The 21496-nt window shown below is 39.7% G+C and overlaps 1 protein-coding gene across 8 annotated transcripts in view; it reads left to right on the top strand.

Moving 5' to 3' along the window:
- PPARGC1A (PPARG coactivator 1 alpha) overlaps window positions 1–21496 on the top strand; it is a 640279-nt gene that overhangs the window by 599759 nt on the left and 19024 nt on the right. For all 8 annotated transcript variants that reach the window (XM_025438411.3, XM_035714801.2, XM_049108730.1 and 5 more), the window contains 5 exons: window positions 4021–4066; window positions 4176–4249; window positions 18007–18922; window positions 19441–19545; window positions 19745–19865. In XM_025438411.3, coding sequence (XP_025294196.1) covers window positions 4021–4066; window positions 4176–4249; window positions 18007–18922; window positions 19441–19545; window positions 19745–19865 — 1262 coding nt within the window. The remainder of the gene's footprint in view (window positions 1–4020; window positions 4067–4175; window positions 4250–18006; window positions 18923–19440; window positions 19546–19744; window positions 19866–21496) is intronic.

Consider the following 21496-nt stretch of genomic DNA (forward strand, 5'->3'; position numbering starts at 1 on the left):
ATGTGAAATCTGAATTACTGACATAATTGAAATTCGGAGCAAGCTGGGCCAGCCAATATTAAAAAGCCTTTTTCCCCCCCTTTCTAATAATGGAAAAAAATGAGGCATTGTTGATTTGCTGTATAGACCTTAAGAAAGAGTACATGGCATTTGTGCAGCCTCTCCCAATTATTAAGTGCATTTTTTTTTTAAAGACCCCATGTTATGCTCCTAGATTTATTTTGTAAATAAGGATTTGGAAATTTCTGGAATTTATTTTTATTTGCTTTCTATTAAAATATATTGCCCAGATCAAACTACGCATCTGGGTTGATTTTTATTGTCCTCATACATTCTGGAAGGCTGATGTGTTTGAGGCAGATCAGAGTGATTTGGGGGAAACCTGTCTTGGCAGAGATATAATTTTCTTTCTTTTTTGTCTTTTCCCTCAAAACCTCAACACCGGCCTATCTTAGAGGCCCAAAGGAAGCTTGTTGAAAGTTGCTGTTGCTTTCAAACATCCCGACTTCCACATGAACCCTACCTTTAACCTGGTAGTGGAAGCAGATGTATTCTTTTTTTTTTCTTTTAAAGATTAATTTTTAATTGAGAGAGAGAGAGTGTGTGTGTGTGCGCATGTGTGAGAGAGAACGCGGTGGAGGGGAGGGAGCGGGAGAGAGTCTTAAGCAGACTCTATGCAGAGCGTGGAACCCACTGGGGGCTCGATCTCACAACCTGGAGATCATACCTGCACCGAAACCCGGAGTCGATGCTTAACTGAGTGCACCACCCAGGTGCCCCAGAAGCAAGCATATTCTAAAATAGCAATTACAAACACCCACTTCTTTTTTCCCTTTTGTTTCCCCGACTTCCCCTTCCAGCTGCAGAGTGGTAGTCCCTGATCCCTGTTTTGAACCATGATTATTTCATACAGGTATGCTGTTGCTGCTGCTTTTAATAAGTATTTTCTTTCCAGTGTTTTCAATTTCCCTCTCTCATCCCTACCTCACCATAAACCTTCAGGAATGTTCTTTTAAAGTTTTAAATTGGCTCTCAATTAGCTTTTCCCTGGTGGATATCTCAAAATCCCTTGGCCATCCTTTTCTGTCAGTTCAGGGAAAGATATTTATTGAAACGGGCCAAATCTTTTTGTAGCTCGCCTTACCCTGACTGGTCCCTTACACACATGCACTGGACCAGTTTTTCTGAGCAGGACCAACAGGGCTGTGGGATGCAGTGGTGTGGAGGGTCTCAGGTGAAGGGAAGCCAGCTGAGCTCACTCTAGTGAGTGGACTGAAAAATTCACTGGGATCCTCTCAACCTTGTCCTAGTGTGTCCTAGTCATCCGTTCATCTTCTGGAGCTGAATTTGAAGTCTGAAGCCAGCTATTACCCTATAGTCAGTGAACCCAGGCCAACAGCACATGTTCTCAACATCTTTATCATTTTTATATTCTTAAGATTTTATTTGGCCCTTCTAGATTTTTAGAGTTTCGGAGTTTTTTGGTTTTTTTTTTTTTAAATCCACTTACCACGAATATTACTGAAAACTTTTACAAACCATGGCAGTGAGGAGTTAAATCGGCCTATGGAGGATATATTTTTTTAGGTGAGACCTGCTATATGTGGATTTTTTAAAAAGCTGTATGCCTGTGGCAAAGCATATAAATTTAATCCCAGAACAAAGCCTATTGACAAAAACACAAAAAACCCCAAACCAAACAAACAAAAAATCCACAAAATTCCTATAGTTATTAAAGGCCTAAAACAAAACAAAATAAAGCAAAAACATGGCTGGCTGTGAATAACCAACAAGAAATAAGTGCTCAGGTTCAGGATTTTTTTAAATTGTTGTTCAAACTTTAAAAGTAGAAAATATATTAGCGATTAGAGATAATAACCAAGGACCTACCGAGGTTTACCTTTTTTGTTGTGATGTTTTCTCCCTGAACTGCATGTATGCTCTGTGATATCGTGTGGTCAAGTTCTTTTCACTTCCTTAGGATAATGGCCTGACCTTTGGCTCATGTTGGTGTCCCCTATATTCATTTATTCATTCATTTGGTAATGTATTCATTCATCAAAAAGACCATGACCTGCATGAACAAGATGCATTCCTGCCCTCTAAGGATCTTAGAGGCCCTGGTCTATTAGTCTTTGGAATAGTGTGGATTAAACTCCCAGTAAACCAAATCAGTCCTCCTCTAGTGGTAGCTTTCGTGAGTGTGGGAAATTCAGGGAAGAGGTTCTCTTACTCTATGTGGTTTGGGGCTGGACCTTCCTAGGGCCTTCACTTCCTGTTTGCCATTGGCCCCACTAAACATGGCCACTGCCTATGGCTCTCCTTCCAGTGCCCTTGCCATCACCGATACCCAACTATCAGAATGTTGGGATCTTCCTTTGAGTATTTCGGATAGCCTACCCTACACCTTGAAAACTGAAGTCCCAGAGACCGATTTTCAACGTGTATTTATTGCGTGACATAGCACGCAGTTCGTATTTAGTGATATCTGCTATGGAGCCTCTATGCATGATCCTAAATATTAGTTGAATGCCAAAAATGTTGGTAAATTCCTTTCATGAGTGTGTTCTTTTAGAAAGACTCATTATATCAGACATACAAAAAAATTAATGTAAAACCAGTTCATTTATCTGTATGTATAAAAGCCAATCAATCAATGTACCTAATTTGTAGAAGACAGCGTGAACTTCATATTTCTGGATGCACGTTGGATAGATGATAAACCATTCAATTGTTTAAAAACTAAATCTAAATCGACAAATTAAATATGTAAATACTATTTATCCAAGTAAAGTATGTAATTTCAGCCTAATTTGGACATAAATAATATTTTCACATTTCAAAGGACCTTAATTACTGGGGTTGATTAATTTACTTTAATATCTACTGAATGCAATTCCTTTTGGTAATAGGAAAAAGGAAACATATTCTGGGCTGACTCTGCCAGTAACTAGTTTTATGGCCCTGGAAATATCATTTCACATCTTTAGATCTCAGTTTTTTCATCCATAAAATAAGAGTTTATTCTAAAGACCTTTTTAGTTTCAACTCTATGATTTTCATTTCGTAAATGACTATCTCTTGACCTTTTGAAAGTAATTATGTTAATGAGAAAAATTGACATAAACCTACATACATATAAATATATCTTTATAGTTAAGCATATATATATATATATATATATATATATATATATACACATAATATGTGGATGTATATCCCAAGTACGTTTCTCATCATGTTTTCCCCTCCTTCTGTTCAAAATACAAGACTGCCAAGGAGAAGCAATTGAAATTTTGGAGTGAGAAGAAGATTCTTACTCCACCCTTCCTAATTGGGAAATGCCTCCTGTAGGAGGTAAGATTTAGGAAGCATAAAAGGAAGTAAATGAGCTCTCTTTGCAAGTCTATAGGTCTCTCAACTGATAAATGCAGTTATCTTACTTTAGTTGTCTATAATTTTGGGGATTTGAATCCCTTTTACACTGTCTGGGTCAATGTCCACAATTTGTCATAATCTTTCAATTAATTTCCAGTAAATGGAATGGTTATTGCTTGAGCTTTGGCCTCATAGAAATAACCTATTCTCAGGGCTAGATATAAAATTCTACATTTTAGGAGAAAAATCAACTGAATATTCATAACGTTCTGTTGTCTTATAGTTATTCTGCTGTTTTCTTGTCTAAACAAACCGTGTACTGTATTCCAAATTAAAATAGAACACATTATTTCTCTCTGATGGTATGATGCAAATTTTGTATCCTTAACCGAGATGCTACATTTTGGGGAAAATTCTGTTTTTGTATGTGTTTTTGAATGATAGTTTACCAATGCAAATGTTGTTTGGAATTTGTTTTAGCATAATGGACTGTTGTCTGACTTTGATCCAATATTCAGGGATTTCCTTACTTGAGTTTTCAGTTTCCAGTTTCCAACCTGATTGTAGTAGGAAAAAAAAAAAATTCTTAAAAAAACCCCAGAACTCAATATTTCATAATCAGTTTCCTTTTTTTTTCTTTAGCCAAACCAACAACTTTATCTCTTCCTCTGACCCCAGAGTCACCAAAGTAAGTATTAAGAAATGTAACCATTTTCAGAAAGGGAAGGGGGTTCTAATACATTTGGCTACAGCAACTCCATTTCAGTTTGTTTTTATAAATGTGCCATATCTTCCAGTGACCCCAAGGGTTCCCCATTTGAGAACAAGACTATTGAACGAACCTTAAGTGTGGAACTCTCTGGAACTGCAGGTAAGCCCTGTATTTCACTTGGAGCTGTGTGTGTGTGTGTGTGTGTGTGTGTGTGAAATATGTATTAAATAATAGCACATATTCTCTATGTGATTAATGAAATTAACAAATTATACAAGCAACATTGGATAAGTAGTTACCTATAAATATTTCCACCTTTTTTTTTTTTTTTTTTTTTTTTTTAAGAGAAGACATGTATTGTGTGTCAGACCTGGGCCAGACCCTCTGATGTATGTTATTACTTTAGCTCCCTAAATAACCCTATGTCAGAATAAGACACCAAAACTTGAGCAGGATGAGAAATTAACATTTATTGGTCTCCCACTCAATAAGTGTGCCAGGCGTATGAGTGGTTTTGACTAGTTTCACAATGACCTCATGAAGACAGTGGTAATTTTCTCATCTTTAAGATAAGGATGTTAAGGTTCAGAAGTGCTAAATAATTTTCCCAAGATCACAGAGCTAGAAAGCAAGGAGCAACATTTTGAATGCCACTTTATTCATTATATCAATGTTTTAATTGGAATCTTGTGTCACTCACCATTATACTTAACAGTATAATGCTTTCCTATATATGTTACCATTTTTATATCTTTTCAGCAAAGGAGAAAACTGAAAATGTGCCCGTTCACCAAGACAAAATGTGCTTATGTGTTTTAAAACAAGAGTGATTTTCTTCACCATTTGGACTTCTGGACTCATTTAGTCAGTCTTACTTTATGCACTGTAGAGAAAGGAGCTTTAAAAACTTGGAATAAGCCCCGAGTAACTTAATAATCCACAGATTTCCTAGGCAGACTTAGAAGTTGGTTGTAAATGGTGCCTTTGCACTGAGTGCTTTAGGTTTAGATACTTGAACTTTCTACTCCAGAAGGTGAATCTTAGGCTGCCTGAACAAGAAGTTCCTTGACTCTGGCCATTGCTGATAAGGGTAAAGGAACAGTAACTTAAACAAGGTGCTTTCAACCAGAACTATAGTGTCTACATACACCATGGTCATTGTCCCTAAGTTTAATTTCACACTTTGAGTTTGCTAAATTATGAAAGGTCATAAGGAGTTTGCTTCTTATGAAAGGTCTATTGCATGATCGCATGATTTGGTCAAGCAGTAGGGTAGTTAATTTCATGGTGTTTATATATATATTTTATGTGTGTGGACACATTTATGTGTGCAAATGTCTATCTTTATATGCATGCATACATGTGCACATATATACTCGCCCATAGGCATATACATAACATCATTTCTTAAATAAGTTATAATTACTTATATGGTTATAAGTAACTTTTATGTATATATATATATATATATATATATATATATCATATTCAGTAGAGGCCTTCTTATCTGACCAATAAGAATGAGTATCTGGTGGGTTTATAAAAAAAAACTGATTAAAGTATCCAATGTCATTTTGTTTTTGCCTAAGTCATATAAAGAAACATTCAAAGATCAGATTTTTTGTATAAGAAACAGAGACCTTTGCCTTGAACTTAAAAATCCTCACTGGCAATCCATTAATCTTTCTGGCACAAACTGTAGTCATGATGTATCTTAGATGGTATCCACTGTTCAATTCTTGCTTTTTAGAGGAAAAGAATTAAAGATCTTTGTGTAGTAGTCTGAGCGCAAAATCATTCTAGATTTTTATGCTTTTCCTATAAATAAATAATAATCATAATTTACCATGTTTTCCCAGTGTTTCCAATACCACCTGTCTATAACTGATTGGACAGCTTCTTCTTTCAATGACATACCTTTATTGGTTCTTCTTATGGAAACATTTTTTCTTATACTTCATACAATGGCATAGTATTTTGTTATCTTACATAATTCCAGTTACCACTATAATAGACATCAACTGGTTTGGGAAATACTACTGTGGCTCATGATAACAACTCCATTGAAAGGAATCTATTAACTATGAGTATTCAGAATGTTGTATTAGTCACTTATTTTGTTTCAGAGGGAATTGAGAAAGCTTCCACTTTGTATAGCCACACCGAGGCTTCTGTTAAAAGGTTTTTATTAGAGGCACCTGGGTGGCTCAATTGGTTAAGGTTTTGCCTTTGGCTCGGATCATGGTCTTGGGAGAAGTCCCGGGATCAAGCCCACTTCAGGGTCCCTGCTCAATGGGGAGTCTGCTTGTCCCTCTGTCCCTCCCTCTGCTTGTGCTCTCTCACTCTTTCTCTCTCTCAAATAAATAAATAAAATCATAAGCAAAAGGCTTTTTATAATTCTCATAAATAATAAAGCTTACTATAAAAGTGTCAAAAATATAAACTAGTGGGAAAATATTCATAATTCTTTTTTTTTAATTTACTTATTTATTTGAGAAAAAAAGAGAGAAAGAGAGAGCATGAGCAAGGGGAGAGGCAGATGGAGAGGGAGAGGGAAAGAATCTCAAGCAAATTCCCTGCTGAGCACAGAGCCCGATGGGGAGCCTCTAACCCACAACCCTAAGATCATGACCTTAGCAAAAACCAAGAGACAGACACTTAATTGACTGAGCCACCCAGGTGCCCCTATTCACAATTCTAAGGTGCAAAGTTATCCATAGCATTTTCTTCCTATGGATAATCTTATACATTATATTTATACTATAGTCATTTTGTATATATAATTTTGCATCCTGATTTTTCAGTTAACATTTTAATGAGAAAATTATTTTATTATCACAGACCTTTTATTATCAGGTTTTTAGTGTGTTGTATGACATTAATCTTAGTAGTTACATCAAAATTTATTTAATCACACTCGCATTATAAATTTAGGTTGTTTTGAAGTGTAACCATTTTGAAATAGCACTGCTTTAGAAATGTTTGTTCATAATTTTTTACAGAAGTATAGTCGACATACGATGTTATATTAGTTTCAGGTATACAACATCGTAATTCAACACTTCTATATATATTGCAGTGCTTGCCATAATAAGTGTAGTTACCATCTGTCACCATACAAGTTATTACACTATTATTGATGAATTCCCTATGCTGTGTTTTTTATCCCTGTGACATATTTATAACTGGAAGTTTGTACCTCCTCATCCCCTTCACCTATTTTGTGCATCCCTCCACCTCCCTCCCCTCTGGCAAACATCAGTTTGTTCTCTGTATTTATGAGTCTGTTTCTGTTTTTTGTTTGTTTGTTTTGTTTTGTTTTTTAGATTCCCTACATAAGTGAAATCATATGGGATTTGCGTTTCCCTGTCTGACTTATTTCACTTAGCATAAGACACTGTAGATCCATTCGTGCTTTCACAAATGGCAAGATTTTATTCTTTTTTATGACTGAGTAATATTCCATAATATATGTATACTACATCTTATTTATTCATCTATTGCTTTTCTGTTTTGGTTATTATAAATAATGCTGCAATAAACATAGAGATGCATATATATTTTCTAATTAGTGTTTTCATCTTTGTTGAGTAAATACCCAATAGTGGAATTACTGAATTATATGGTACTTCTATTTTTAATTTTTTTGAAGAATCTCCATATTGTTTCCAGAGTGGCTGTGCCAATTTACATTTCCTCCAGCAGTCACAGGTTTCTTTTTTTTTTTTCCCTACATTCTCATCAACACTTGTTATTTCTTGTATTTTCGCTACTAGTCATTCTGATAGGCAGAAGGTGATATTTCATTATGGTTTTAATGTCCATTTTCCTGATCATTTAAGGATGTTGAGCATCTTTTTATGTGTCTATTGGCCATCTATATGTATTCTTTGGAAAAATATCTATTCAGGTCCTTTGACCATTCTAATCAGATTATTTGTGGGTTTTTTGTTATTGTTGCTATTGTTCTATTCATAAATTTTATCTTATTTTCTCAAAATAAACTATTATTAGTTTTTAATAATGACTACAAAGATATAACATCTTGGTGTCTTTTGGTATATATTGCCTCATTGCTATCCTGAGAAGTTCTTTCATGGATAGCCCTATTAACCCTACATGGATATACTTGCCTTACTGCACATTTCCAAAGATATCCCATGCTAGCATTTTTAAAATGTTATATATATATGAATATATCATTTTAATTGCATTCCTTCCATTAGTGAGATTATGATGTTACAAAAAGCACTTCTATTTCCTTCTTGTAAAAGTTTTAACATTTTTCTTATTGATAGATACCTAATTTTAAATAATTTAGTGATGACTTTGAAAGTTTAGTAGCCTACACTATTGAAAGACAAGTAGAGATTTATAGAAGATACATTTTTTTACATATTTAGAATCCTTAAAAATATACACAGTGTATTTCTGTCAGTGAATCAGAATTTATCTGACTGGTTTAAATCTTTTTCTCTTGGTGCTTTGAAAGATTATTGGCTACAGTGGAAATCAGTTTACCAACATGTTTTTAATATGTGCTCTATGCTTTCAATATGTCTTAGGAGATATACATCAAATAGAAGACCTAGAGACTGATCCATATAAAGCATGAAGCATTGTAGTGGCCTTCTAAACAGATGTTCTTGTGTTTAAGATGTGGGTTTATAGTTTGTTGGGGGAAACAACACACATTGTACAAGTAGCATGAAGGCAAAATATTATTTATTATCTATAAGGTTTTGTTACCTTCTAAGAAAGATGAACCCAGAGGGTGTTTTTGAGTTTATTGAGTGTGGTAGTTTTAAGTGTGAAGGTGCAAATTAGAGAAACTGAGGTAGGGCCCAATTGCATTACAAAGTAGAAAGAATGTAGAGCTCTAGGAAAACAAGGGGCTGAGGAGGAACTTGGAAAAATAGAAATTTGGAACTTGATTGGAGGGTGGTGTGAGGAAGAGTTTTTTTGGGATAGACGTATGTTTGAAATGCTATGCAGTATGTGATGCTTATGATCACCATCTCCTCGAACAATCTTTAGTAAAATTTCTTGCATGGTAGGAATTGAAAGAGGTGACAGACACTGATTGCACCTCCAGGGAATCACCAAAGGGAGAAAAGAAGTTATCAAAGGGAACCCTGTAACTTTGCCTCAAGTTAAATGCAGAAGAGTGAAAAGAATTATAAAGATGGTTCAAGGACTGGAGGCAGAATTAAGGCGATATCATTAGTGAAGGACCCAGGTAATCCACGGAGAGGAGTGTGGAGGGATTGGTGCTCTCTGTGGGCTAAACCACCTTGGGGAGCCTTTGGGAGAGAAATATTTGTATCGGATTTGAACTGCACAGATGGAAAGTGGAGAGGATATTGATGGAGCAGAAGCAAGAAAGTAGGAAATCAAAAAGGTGTTTGAGTAACACTGTACTTGGCATGGGCAGTGAAATCAGCAAGGAACTACAAGACGGAGCATGTACTTTTCCTCCTTCATCTTTTAATTGCTAAAATGCTCTCTCTGTCCTTAATCTTTTCTGGGTTTTAGTTTCCTTAATGTTAAAGTCATAGTTATAATCCCCAAATCAAATTACTGTCTGACTCAAAGGACTAAAATATAGGTTGAAAAATAAAATTGCCAGTACTCAACCATTTTTGACATCCAAAAATGGCAATTACATGTGCAGTCAGCCAGAATTTAAAAACTTTATAAACAGTGAAGCTCCAGGTAAAAGTAGTCTGCTATGATTTCTAAAAGCAGACAGCATAGCTTAGTGAGGTTGTGCAAAACCATGGCTCTGACATTGGACAAACCCAAGTTCAAATTCTGGATCTACCATCTAGCAAGGTGACCTGTGGTCATTTTAATTAACTTCTGTAAGACTCAGGATCCTAATGAACCAAACGAAGATAATAACAGTACCTGTATCTCATTGAGTCACTCTGAGGATAGAGGTAAAACATGAAAAAGGCTTCCTCCAGTGCCAGTGTATGTAAGTATTCAATAAATATTAGATATTGAACTACTAATTCTGCATTAACTTTATCTGCTGAGGTCATTGTACCTTGTTGTTCATCTTTTCAACTTTTAATTATCTTACCTGTTTCCTTTCAGTGACCCTAATGTTTTTTTTTTTTCTCTTTGGTACACTCATATATGGACTTCTATATTTTCTTTGTGGCAAAATTCCCTCTAATTCCGCTATAAAACTGAAGATACACTGTTTTTTGGTGTGAGTATAGGATTCACCAAATCAAGGTAGAAAGATCTACTCCTTGATGGTCTCTTAACAACAGCTACTTCTACATTACTATACGTTCTGGAGGTTACACACTCCCTAGAAAGCATGTTATACATGTTTGTTTGTTTATTTATTTATTTACATTCTCTGGCCATTTCACTTTCGAGGAAAAAGCTATATGTTGACCCTAGCTCTGTGGTGGACTCGCGCTTCAAAGCACATCCATGCGATGAGAGATGATGTCTCTTTACTGAAGCCTTAATTTTAAAGATAATAGTCAACATCTGTTATGTTAAATAGGTTTCATTTCACTTGCCAAATGTCATTGACTGGTATTGGCGACCAGGAGCATTGTGTTGAGGAGAATTCCAAGGCCAAGTCTGTACTCATGAAAATGTCACCATCAATTAATGATGTCTGCCATAGGTGCGGCAAGGAGGTGGACAGAGTGGAAACATTCATGTTGTTGATCTGTTGATCCTTGGTCTATAGGCTTAATCCATGTTGTTCTGGCCAAGGAAATGGATCAAGCTGTTGCCCAGGACTTTCTGGTGTCTTCTTTTTCTTTACTCTCACAAATGTTTGTTTGTTTGTTTGTTTGTTTGTTTATTTATTTATTTATTTATTTATTTTCAAAACATTTTATTTGTTTATTCATGAGAGACATGGAGAAAGAGAAGCAGAGACATAGGCAGAAGGAGAGGCAGGCTCCTGATGTGGGACTTGATCCCAGGTGCTTGGGATCAGGCCCTGAGCTGAAGGCAGACGCTCAACTGCTGAGCCACCCAGGCATCCCTACTCTCACAAATGTTAGTGAAATTTTCCAAACATTTGAGTACAAGTGTAAAGAGTCAACAAAATTCTGAGACCTCCAGAATACTCCCTCTGCCCCATCTGCAGAGTCTTTGGGAAACAGGAGGGATGAGACAGGAAGTTTGCTTTATTAGGTATTGCCAGCTGGTCTGACTTTGTGATTGTCCTAAACTAGCTCATTTTGGCTGATAAAAAAAACACTTCTTTTTTACAGGTGTAAAAACTAATTTGATTTCAAAATAGCTGTTAGTAAAGCAAGATGAGAGTAGAGAATGCTCTTTTGGCAGAAGGCATTTAAATCTATTGCATATGGAGATTTTCAGAGTGCTAGACTTTTTTTGTTTCTGAAATGGAAACGGCAAAGCAATGTCAGTTCAACTAGATGATGGTTTTAGCCACTAGACATGAAGGAATTTGGTTAGGGACCAAGTGGCTGACCCCCAAATTTCACATATATGAATATGTATGTGTACATATAAATTGTTTTTAAAGTTATTACTATAAAAGTAATAAAACAGAGTATAATTATTTTATAACCAATTAGGGAAATGGAAATAATAAAATAGTCAGCAGTTTCACCATCCTAACACACTAGGTCTTAGCAATGTCGTCCTCCATTAGTATTGTATTTCTCTCATGGTTTTGATGATAGAAGACGAGTGATTAGGTGCCATTTTTTTTTCCCAGTTTATGTTTTCCCTTGGTTTAAATGGGCAATCATTCACATTGCACCTTGGTGGACTTGTGCTTAAGAACCCACTCATTAACCAATCAATTTGTAATTTCTTTTATGTGTAGTTTTATATTATTATCCTTTTTGCACTTCCTATTTAAGAATTTATTTTGCTGGACGGAATATTGACAGACAACACAAATTTGCTGTACCCTTTGGGCATATACATCTTTTGTATGTGCCTTATCTTTGGGGAAATAAACCAAAGCAAAATATGAGCAGTAGTTGGTAGTTTTACAAGGAAAACCCTAGCATGAGAGAACTGGAAAGTGATTTTGACAGGTCATATAATCCATTCCTGAGCCCAAAGAATCCAAGAGAGGGAGACCCCACAAATTCTCTTACAGCCCATTCCAATGTTTGGCAACTCTTACCGTCAGGGATTTCTTCCATATTTCAACTATATCCTTCATTTCCTTTTTTTGGTCTCATTCTTCTGGACCCAACATCTGGAAGGATCATTCCTTTGTTCTCGAGTTATCTTTTTGGGAAATAGCTACTATCCAAATTTCTTTTAAGCCAGGAATAACAAAGTACTTACACCAGCTTCAGGGGAGTTTGGTGATAGCTGCCTGGAAAGACAGGTCCCCTCCCCCACTCTCAGCCCAGCTCCCGCCCCAGCGCTGTGGGAAAGGGCACAGGAGCCAATTAATAACTTCATCTTCCATGAGCAAGAGTTGGAGAATTAAGCACATGTCCTAGAAAGGCTCTGAAGCTTTTCTGTGAGGCCAGTCTGTTCCCCAGAACCCAGGCGTGATGTAGGACGCAGTGAGTGGTAAAGGGCAGGGGCACTGGCAGTCAGAGCAGTTTAGGGTGATGGTCACCCCAGGACTGAGCAGGGTAAGGGAGGTTCCTCCGTTTGAGCATTAATGCTTCAGTGGCTGGCTCCTCTGGGGCTCAGAAAGTCCTGGGGAGGTTGGGGGCCGGAGAGGGCATATTTTATACCAAATATTCCCACTAGCAGAGCAGTACAGTTCCTACTGAGTAGCAGCCCTTCCTGTGATCTCTTGACACCCACTCCAAGTTCTTGAGGCACAGAATAGAAGAGTAGGATAAGCCACATGCCTCTCTGCCCAGTCCTTTCTCAGTAAGGTTTTAAGGAAATTAGAAACTCGTCTTCTCATCGTTTCTCCTTAAGAAATATTTCAACTCTCTCATGAATAAATAAATAAAAATCTTTAAAAAAAAAGACAAGAAATATTTCAACTGACATGTGACCTGAGAAAAATCCCACTACCAAAGAAAGTCCAAAGCAAGTCACAAATAGAGAATGAGATTCTGTAAAATGTTATAAATTATTAAAAAGAAAGAAAGAAAGAAAGAAAGAAAGAAAGAAAGAAAGAAAGAAAGAAAGAAAGAAAGAAAGAAAAAAACAGAAAACAAACCCTGCTGGAGTCATTGGGTGGATCGCGGAACACACATGCACACACACACATGCACACACATCCACAGCAGAGGAGTCATCGTTTATCAGAGTCATTCAATTAAACAAACAAACCCAAAAGAGAACTCCTCAAAGAAAATCGTTTTATAGCACATAATGAAAAACAAAACAAAACAAAACTTGTCTCTGACTTTTTTTTTTTTTTAAATAAAAGGGCTGTTTAAAAAGATGACTGTGGAGTGTGTAGCACTTCTCCCAGATTTGCTGTGCAGAAGTGCATAAGTGTGAGTGATGCAGAGGTACTTGTTTATTATAGAACACATTTCAATGCAGTAATCATAAATATTGCTAAGGTTGTGCTCTGTTGAAATATGACCTACATACTCTTGATTGTTTGTGTTACGTGATTTGTCTGACACCCATTACATTCTGGGTAATAGCAGCCATTTGTTGCTCTGCACAGCAGGCTCTTTTGACAAAAGAAAATAGGCAGTAATAAAAAAGCTATAGTCTGAATTACATTCTGCACAGTGCTGCACTGCTGAGAGTTTGTGCAAGTGTGTTAACAATGCTCTGAACTGCCTCTTGTCAGCCTTCAGCCTGTAATGGCCATCTGTCCTCACATAAATCTGTCAAAACCTGCTAAGTTCAAGAGAGAGCATGGAATATACCTTGTACTGTCAACACCAAAATGTACACATTCCCCAGAAAATCAACACACAGGAAATAATCCGGAGGTTATGGGAGGCATTAGCACTGTTGATTTAAGCTTGTGGGGTGAAATTGAGAGTCTGGCCATTAGAGGGAAGATGAGCAAAGGTAGTGGCATCAGGGAATGGAGTATTGACTGCCCTCCTACCGCAGGGAACTGGGTTCTGGGTGGCGGACATGGGAGACATCCAGTTCGTCCCGTTGCAGCAAGGGGTCCCTGTGCCCATGAGTATCTCTTAAAAGTTTGACACCATGTTTAAAAAAAAAGAAAAAGAAAAAAGTACTTCTTACACTTTTGTTTTGCTTTGCTTTGTTTTGCGTTGGGTCTCCACTCTATCTGGAAATAGATTTTCAATTACGCACTGGTGGTTCCATCCTTGAGATTTCTGTCTCGCTTGGAGGTATTCTCTAAGAATGTTTCAGTAAACAGTAAAAAGTTTAAGGAATTATCTGAATTATCTGTTTGCCCTTTCCCACCTACTCACTAATCCTAGAATAACCTCAATCTGTTAAGTAAATATTATTATTAATTATTATTATTATTATTATAAAAGTTTATGGAATTATCTGAATTATCTGTTTGCCCTTACCCACCTACTCACTAATCCTAGAATAACCTCAATCTGTTAAGTAAATATTATTATTAATTATTATTATTGTTGTTATTATTATTTTTAGTAAGGGGTGCCAACAGAAATTTACAGCCCTGCTATATTCATTCTTAGGCTATGTGTGGTTATCTTAGAGTTTCTGTAAATTTTAAGTACGTACACAAAAACATGTATGTTACTTCAAGTTTTAAAGATTTTCCCATTTATGAAAAGGAACCATGAAGTCCCAGAAGCCCCAGCATCTGGTGTATTATCCAGCACATAGTAGGTGTTCAGTGAATGTCTGTTCCATTGCTACAGGCTGCCTGAGATGTGAAGAATGTAAAAGGTTTGGTTTTTAACTAAAAAAAACTACAATCAAGGTGTCGCCACTCCCAAGAGCAACTTGAGAATCAGTTATTTAAGCAATAATGAGTTTAGGTACTAGGACAAGGGTTTCAAATGTTCAAGACTAAAAAGAATTTCTATATTTAAAATCCCTAGATAGCTGAGCTATTTTTAGGAATAGTCTCTCTTTAATAGTGGCCTAATTTGGTGTTTCTGAAGTTTAGGTTTTCTTTTTATACATCTAGAATGTCAGTCAAAATACATGTACCTGAGAACAAGGCGATGGGCTGCACAGACATGACAGGAGAGAAGGTCTCTATATGGGGTCCATGAACTGCCTCATTAAAAACGTTTGACCAGCTTCCCCAGTTATTCTTGGGCCACTGAAATGTGAGACCCACTACTAAAGGAGAATCCAGAAAAATTAAAAAAAAAAAAGATTTTATTTATTCATTTGGCACAAAGAGAGAGAGAGACAGTGGGAAAGAGAGAGAGAGAGAGCAAGCGAGCACACAGGAGCAAGTGGAGGGGCAGAGGGAGAGGGAGAAGCAGACCCACCGCTGAGCAGGGGGCTGGAAGCGGGGCTCCATCCCAGGACCCCGGGGTCATGACCTGAGCTGGAGGCAAACGCTTAACCGACTGAGGCACCCTGGCGCCCCTAGAAAAAATAAAAATCAATAAATGAGTAAGAATTTTTGCAAAAATAAGGCAGGCAACATTCTGCTCAGAGCGTATAATCTATTTGGAGAGACAAGATAAAACATACATTCAAAAAGAGATGAGAAAAAAAAAAACCAAAAAGAGATGAGCAGGAATATATAGCATTGTCCAATAAATACCAAACGGGTGATCCTGGCAATAAATTGTTAGGAAAGTAAAAACCACCCTAGTTTGGGGACCATGAGGAGATTCACGGAGTTGGGTTTTAGGATGTTGACTGTCGTTTCCCCCATTCAAGGGCTACGTCATTTGAATATTTGACTGTTGTTTGCTCAGCAAAGACAGATTATTCATCATTATTTCTCCGAGCATCTTAGCCTCCTGGAGGACAGATCTGAGAATCTGTGATTTCTTTGCGGGGCGGGGAGGGCAGCATCAGTACCTTTAGATTTGTTGTAATGGTCCTTGAAGGGGGCGGGCGGGAGAATCGGGGCTGTGAGCGGCCAGCGCAGAGGTAAGGGAAACGAGGGGAAAGAGAGAGGAGAGAGAGGAGACTGATCACATGGGAATTTCTTAGACTAAGAGACATCCTTGTCCACGAAAGAGGGATCGGAGGAGAGCGTGCCTCAGTGACACCGATGTTTCATTCAATAACGTGTCACCTCCCGGTTATCTTCCTGCGAAGGCCGCCTGGCCGCCGATCGGGGGAGCTTTCCTGGGGCTCCGAGGTGCTCCTTCTCTTGGTGCTTCCATCTCCCTGTCTTTCCGAACCGTTCTGAGACGGGGTGTCCGAAGTCAAATTACCTGGCGTCTGTGTGGCTTTTCTCCCCTCGTTTAAGGAGCGTTAGCTCTGCGTAACACAAACTGCCAAAGAGTAGTGTCAATATTTTATTGTCGAGCAAATATTCACATTAATTTCCTCTATTTCTTTACTGTAAAGTGGGAGAAAGAGGCACCCTCTTCCTGTTCATATCAAAATTTCACGTGGCTTTCTGTGACCTACTTGGTTATGTGTGTGTGTGTGTATTTTTTCACACACGCAGATGTATATGTATTTTCCCCTTTCTCCAGCAAGCTGAGATTTCTCTGCCATTTCCTTGAAATGTGCAGTTGCCTTAAGTCTAACCCCAGGCTTGTTAGCAGACTTGAAGTTCTTTTCTGCTGAGTAGCCTTCCCCCATCCTCCTAAATAGAAAGTGTGCTGTAAACTCAAATATTCCCTTGTAAGCATAAAGTCATCTGAACTCCAGCCTGCCCTTCTTCAAAGTTCCTTGGACTCTGGAGCCATTTCCCAACTGTCCTCCCTCGGTGGAAAGGGATGCGGAGAACGTCCTTGGGGGGGGGGGTGAAAGGTGGTGGAGGCAACTGTAATTCACAGATGCTCCCACGATGGCATCTCATGGAATTTATCTGCTCTTTCATAGAAAAAAAAAAAAAAAGTCACCCACTGATGGGGTTTCTCGCATCTCCCTTTCTTATCTTTTGATTTTTGATTTTTTTTTTTTTACTTTTTTAATTAGTGGGTTGCTGAAGTTTGGATCCGTTCCAATCCTCCAGCCTCATCGCCCGCCCCGATGTTGTGCTCTAAATAAAACGGTCCGCTGGCGCTGCAATATTTAGTGTTACTGTTCATTTAGGTTTCTGTTGCAGAACCATATTTTAGACAGAATGTATTAGTTATGCTTACAAGAAAGTATTATACCTACATTAGCCATGGTTTACTAAGTTAATGAACTGTGGAAACAAAGAATCATTGCCGTCAAGTCGCAGAGTTGTCTGGTCCCCTGCCTTGGTCTGTCCTGTTTCACTGAACTTACTTTGAAGTTGTCTGTGTCCCTCTCACCCTGCCCCACATTTGCTGTCAGCCCATCTTTTTTTTTTTTTTTTTTTTTCTGAGTTGCCTAGTTGTTTGGCTCCATGGGTAGGCATCCTTGATGGGAGAACAATTTCTGGGCCACTTGGATGCTCCGCAGACGCCTTTGCAGACGAATGCTACCAAAGCTCCCTGTCATTCCCCTGGGCCATGCTGTGTTAATTTTCCATAAGGCAGACAGACGATGCCCTTGGAAATGTGAGCTTTGCTCATGCCTGGTGCCGTGGAGGCCGGTCGTAAGGCGCTAATGTTTTCTGGGAAGCAAGATCTGTTAGCATGGGGGTTTAAAAACACCAAATATCACGGATTTCACCGCGGCCTGGCAGTAGTGAGATCCATCTTTCCTGGTGACAGAGGCTTAGCGGGAGAGAGACACTTTCTCAGGGCTTGTCATGAATTCCGTTTCCCTCTTTATCCCCATTGTCTGAAATCCTGGAAAAGTTAGGGAAACATGTCCTGGCATTTAACAACATGATCTCTGTCTCTTGTTTCTCTCCCCACACCCCTCGTGTGTGTGTGTGTGTGTGTGTGTGTGTGTGCGTGTGTGTGTGCGTGTGTTTCCTCTTCTACCTTCAGGCCTAACTCCACCCACAACTCCTCCTCATAAAGCCAACCAAGATAACCCTTTCAGGACTTCTCCGAAGCTGAAGTCCTCTTGCAAGACTGTGGTACCTCCGCCATCGAAGAAGCCCCGGTACAGTGAGCCTTCTGGCACCCAAGGCAATACCTCCACCAAGAAAGGGCCCGAGCAGTCTGAGTTGTACGCACAACTTAGCAAGACCTCAGTGCTCACCAGTGGACACGAGGAAAGGAAGGCCAAGCGGCCCAGCCTACGGCTGTTTGGTGACCATGACTACTGTCAGTCAATTAATTCCAAAACGGAAATACTCATTAATATATCACAGGAGCTCCAAGACTCTAGACAACTAGAATATAAAGATGCCTCCTCCGATTGGCAGGGGCAGATTTGTTCTTCCACAGATTCAGACCAGTGCTACCTGAGAGAGACTTCGGGGGCGGGCAAGCAGGTCTCTCCTTGCAGCACCAGAAAACAGCTCCAAGACCAGGAAATCCGAGCCGAGCTGAACAAGCACTTCGGTCATCCCAGTCAAGCTGTTTTTGACGACGAAGCAGACAAGACCAGTGAACTGAGGAACAGTGATTTCAGTAATGAACAATTCTCCAAACTACCTATGTTTATCAATTCAGGACTAGCCATGGATGGCCTGTTTGATGACAGCGAAGATGAAAGTGATAAACTGAACTACCCTTGGGATGGCACGCAATCCTATTCATTGTTCGATGTGTCGCCTTCTTGCTCTTCCTTTAACTCTCCATGTAGAGATTCCGTGTCACCACCCAAATCCTTATTTGCTCAAAGACCCCAAAGGATGCGCTCGCGTTCAAGATCCTTTTCTCGACACAGGTCGTGTTCCCGATCACCATATTCCAGGTCAAGATCAAGGTCCCCAGGCAGTAGATCGTCTTCAAGGTAAACCTCGTGAACGGCCCGCCCAGAGCGTAAGGTCCCCAAACGCACTCACAACCCGCAGACAGCCCAGGCCACCCCCAGGCCACCCCAGGGGCCGGGGCCAGGTCGTTACACAGACAGGCCCCCCCCTCACTCTCAAATCCGCCGGCTTTGAGCACGGTGGCCCGAGCCGGTCGGATCACAGAGAGCGATCTGCACGAAACTTGCTCAGCTAACTTTTTCCATTACCTGGAGAGCTGCCCTGTGCCAGGAGAGTTGAGAGCCATGGAGATAAAGCTCACAGGGGACCAGACCGGCGCTGGGCGTGCACAGGGATAGGAGGGGCTGGGAGAGCACACATCGGCCCCCCACCTCTCAGCTGACTGTCACAAGTGTCACCTGGAGGCCTCACCAGTAGCTAGGAGGGAGGCGCCGCTTCCCTAAGACGGTGCTGCAGGGGACGCTCGCTCAGTGGGCCCATAACCGGGGCTTTCGGGGCAGTGCCAAACGCCCTTTCTGCCCTCCCCTCCCTCTCGCAGATCTTGCTACCACTACGAGTCGAGCCACTGCAGACACCGCGCGCACCGAAATTCTCCCCTGTGTGCAAGATCACGTTCCAGGTCGCCCTACAGCCGTCGGCCCAGGTAAGGCGGGGGGCCTCTGCCTATCCCCTCTCCCTGGGCCCTGCCCCAGAAGCTCCCCCCCACCCCGTTAACCCATCCCTCCACCCCTGCTCCAGACGCCACCTGTTACCTCGACCCCCCCACCCCAACCCCAGTTCCCCGTTGATTGTGCCGGCGTCGGTGGAGGCGGTTGACTTAATGATGAAGTTGTGTTTCTCAGGTATGACAGCTACGAGGAGTATCAGCACGAGAGGCTGAAGAGGGAAGAGTACCGCAGAGAGTATGAGAAGCGGGAGTCTGAGAGGGCCAAGCAAAGGGAGAGGCAGAGGCAGAAGGCAATTGTAAGCAGCCGGGAGCTCCCATCTGGTTGAAAGGAGGGTTTCTTTTCCTTTCTTGTTTCTTGTCTCTCTCTCTCTCTCTCTCTCTTTCTCTTTTCTTCTTTGTACATTAGAAAATAAACTAAAGCTAAGGCTTTAATTCGAATTTGCAATATTCAGCCTGTTGACCTGAAAACATCAGGGGGTCCGCGATCCCCCTGGCCCCAGCTTAGGGGGGAACACAAAGTTAAAGGAGCGTATGCTCTTATTCAGACTTCCTATTTCTCAGTCACCTGGAAGCTCATTACTGTTTTCCACTTCTTTTTTTTGTTTTTGTTTTTCCAAAATGGAGGGAGCAGGGATTTATTTTTTTATTTTTTATTTTTTTCGGTCAAATATTGGTTCCATCGGGTCAGACGATGACTTTTTCTGTTCTCTGCTGCCTTTTTGTCAGAGTGTTGAGACGAGGCAGTATCAGGGTTTGGTTTCAGTTTTTGCCTTTTTGGCGGCGTTAGTGTGGGATGGCCTGTGAAGGGACTGGGTTTGAGTTAGGGCCAAAGGAGGCAGGAAAGGCAGAGAGGCTAAAAAGTCATCATCTCTTATGTGTGCTGGGCCAGCGTCTCACTGGGTCGTCGACACATCCACATATCTTATGAGCTACTTTGCAAGAACCCATTCGGTATTTCGGCACTACTTGCTGCAGTGTGTGGTGTTTATTTGACGTACAGACACTACTGGTTCTTAGGTTTAAGATCCAGGTTACGTTGAACCTGTTTGTTCTCTGCGGGTCAGTAGACTTTCAGCACCTGCTCCCAAGCAGTTGACTTACTCCACCTCCTTCCTATTGCTCATCAACTTAGAACCCGGGTGGCAAAAACCCATCCCTGCAATTGTCAGTTTTGTCTCTGCAGACACTCCTAACCAATTACAGAACTCTTCCCACTGAGCCCTCAGGGAGAGTTTGGGTCTCTCTCAACTCAGTGCTTCAGGGAGCCCTGCGTAATCAATCAGAAGGGGCAAGGCTTTTGTTCACTTCAGCTGCCTATCTGTGCCAGCTCCTAAGAGGCATTGCAATTGGATCAGCTTTTCATATATCTTGCAGAGAGGGTAACCAATGTTTAGGGAAATGACTTTTAAACTGTAAAGATTAGATCTACATAGTGTGTCTAAGAAAACTGACTGCCATCTACAAAATCTTGAAAAATCCACCTAAAAGAACTGACTAACGGAGTCACAATCAGGCACTGGCCACAGTTACCAACCAGAGGGAAGAGGTGAACTGAGAGGCGTGTCCATCGCAGGCACTCAAAAAAAAAAAAAAAAAAAAAAAAAAAAGAAGGGAGAAGTAATTGAATACCTAGACTCAAGGTCTAGGATGTTTGCTGTCATTTAATGTTGAATCTACCTAAGACTGCATCAATAGTCTTGTGCAAATTACAATACTTTTCCCCATTCTTCTCAACTTTCAAGTGAGCTGTGATATTAAGAGCTGCCAGAGTGTCATTAGTTAACACTTAAGAAGACTAATGAAAATTAAAAATTCAATTTTTCTAATTTTGCTGTATTTAATTAATAGCCTGTTCAATAATTATAATAACTCACATTTATATAATGCCATATAGTTTACAAAGCCTTTTAATATGGCACATTACAGT

This window comes from Canis lupus, chromosome 3 (genome assembly GCF_003254725.2).
Source record: "Canis lupus dingo isolate Sandy chromosome 3, ASM325472v2, whole genome shotgun sequence".
NCBI lineage: Eukaryota > Metazoa > Chordata > Mammalia > Carnivora > Canidae > Canis > Canis lupus.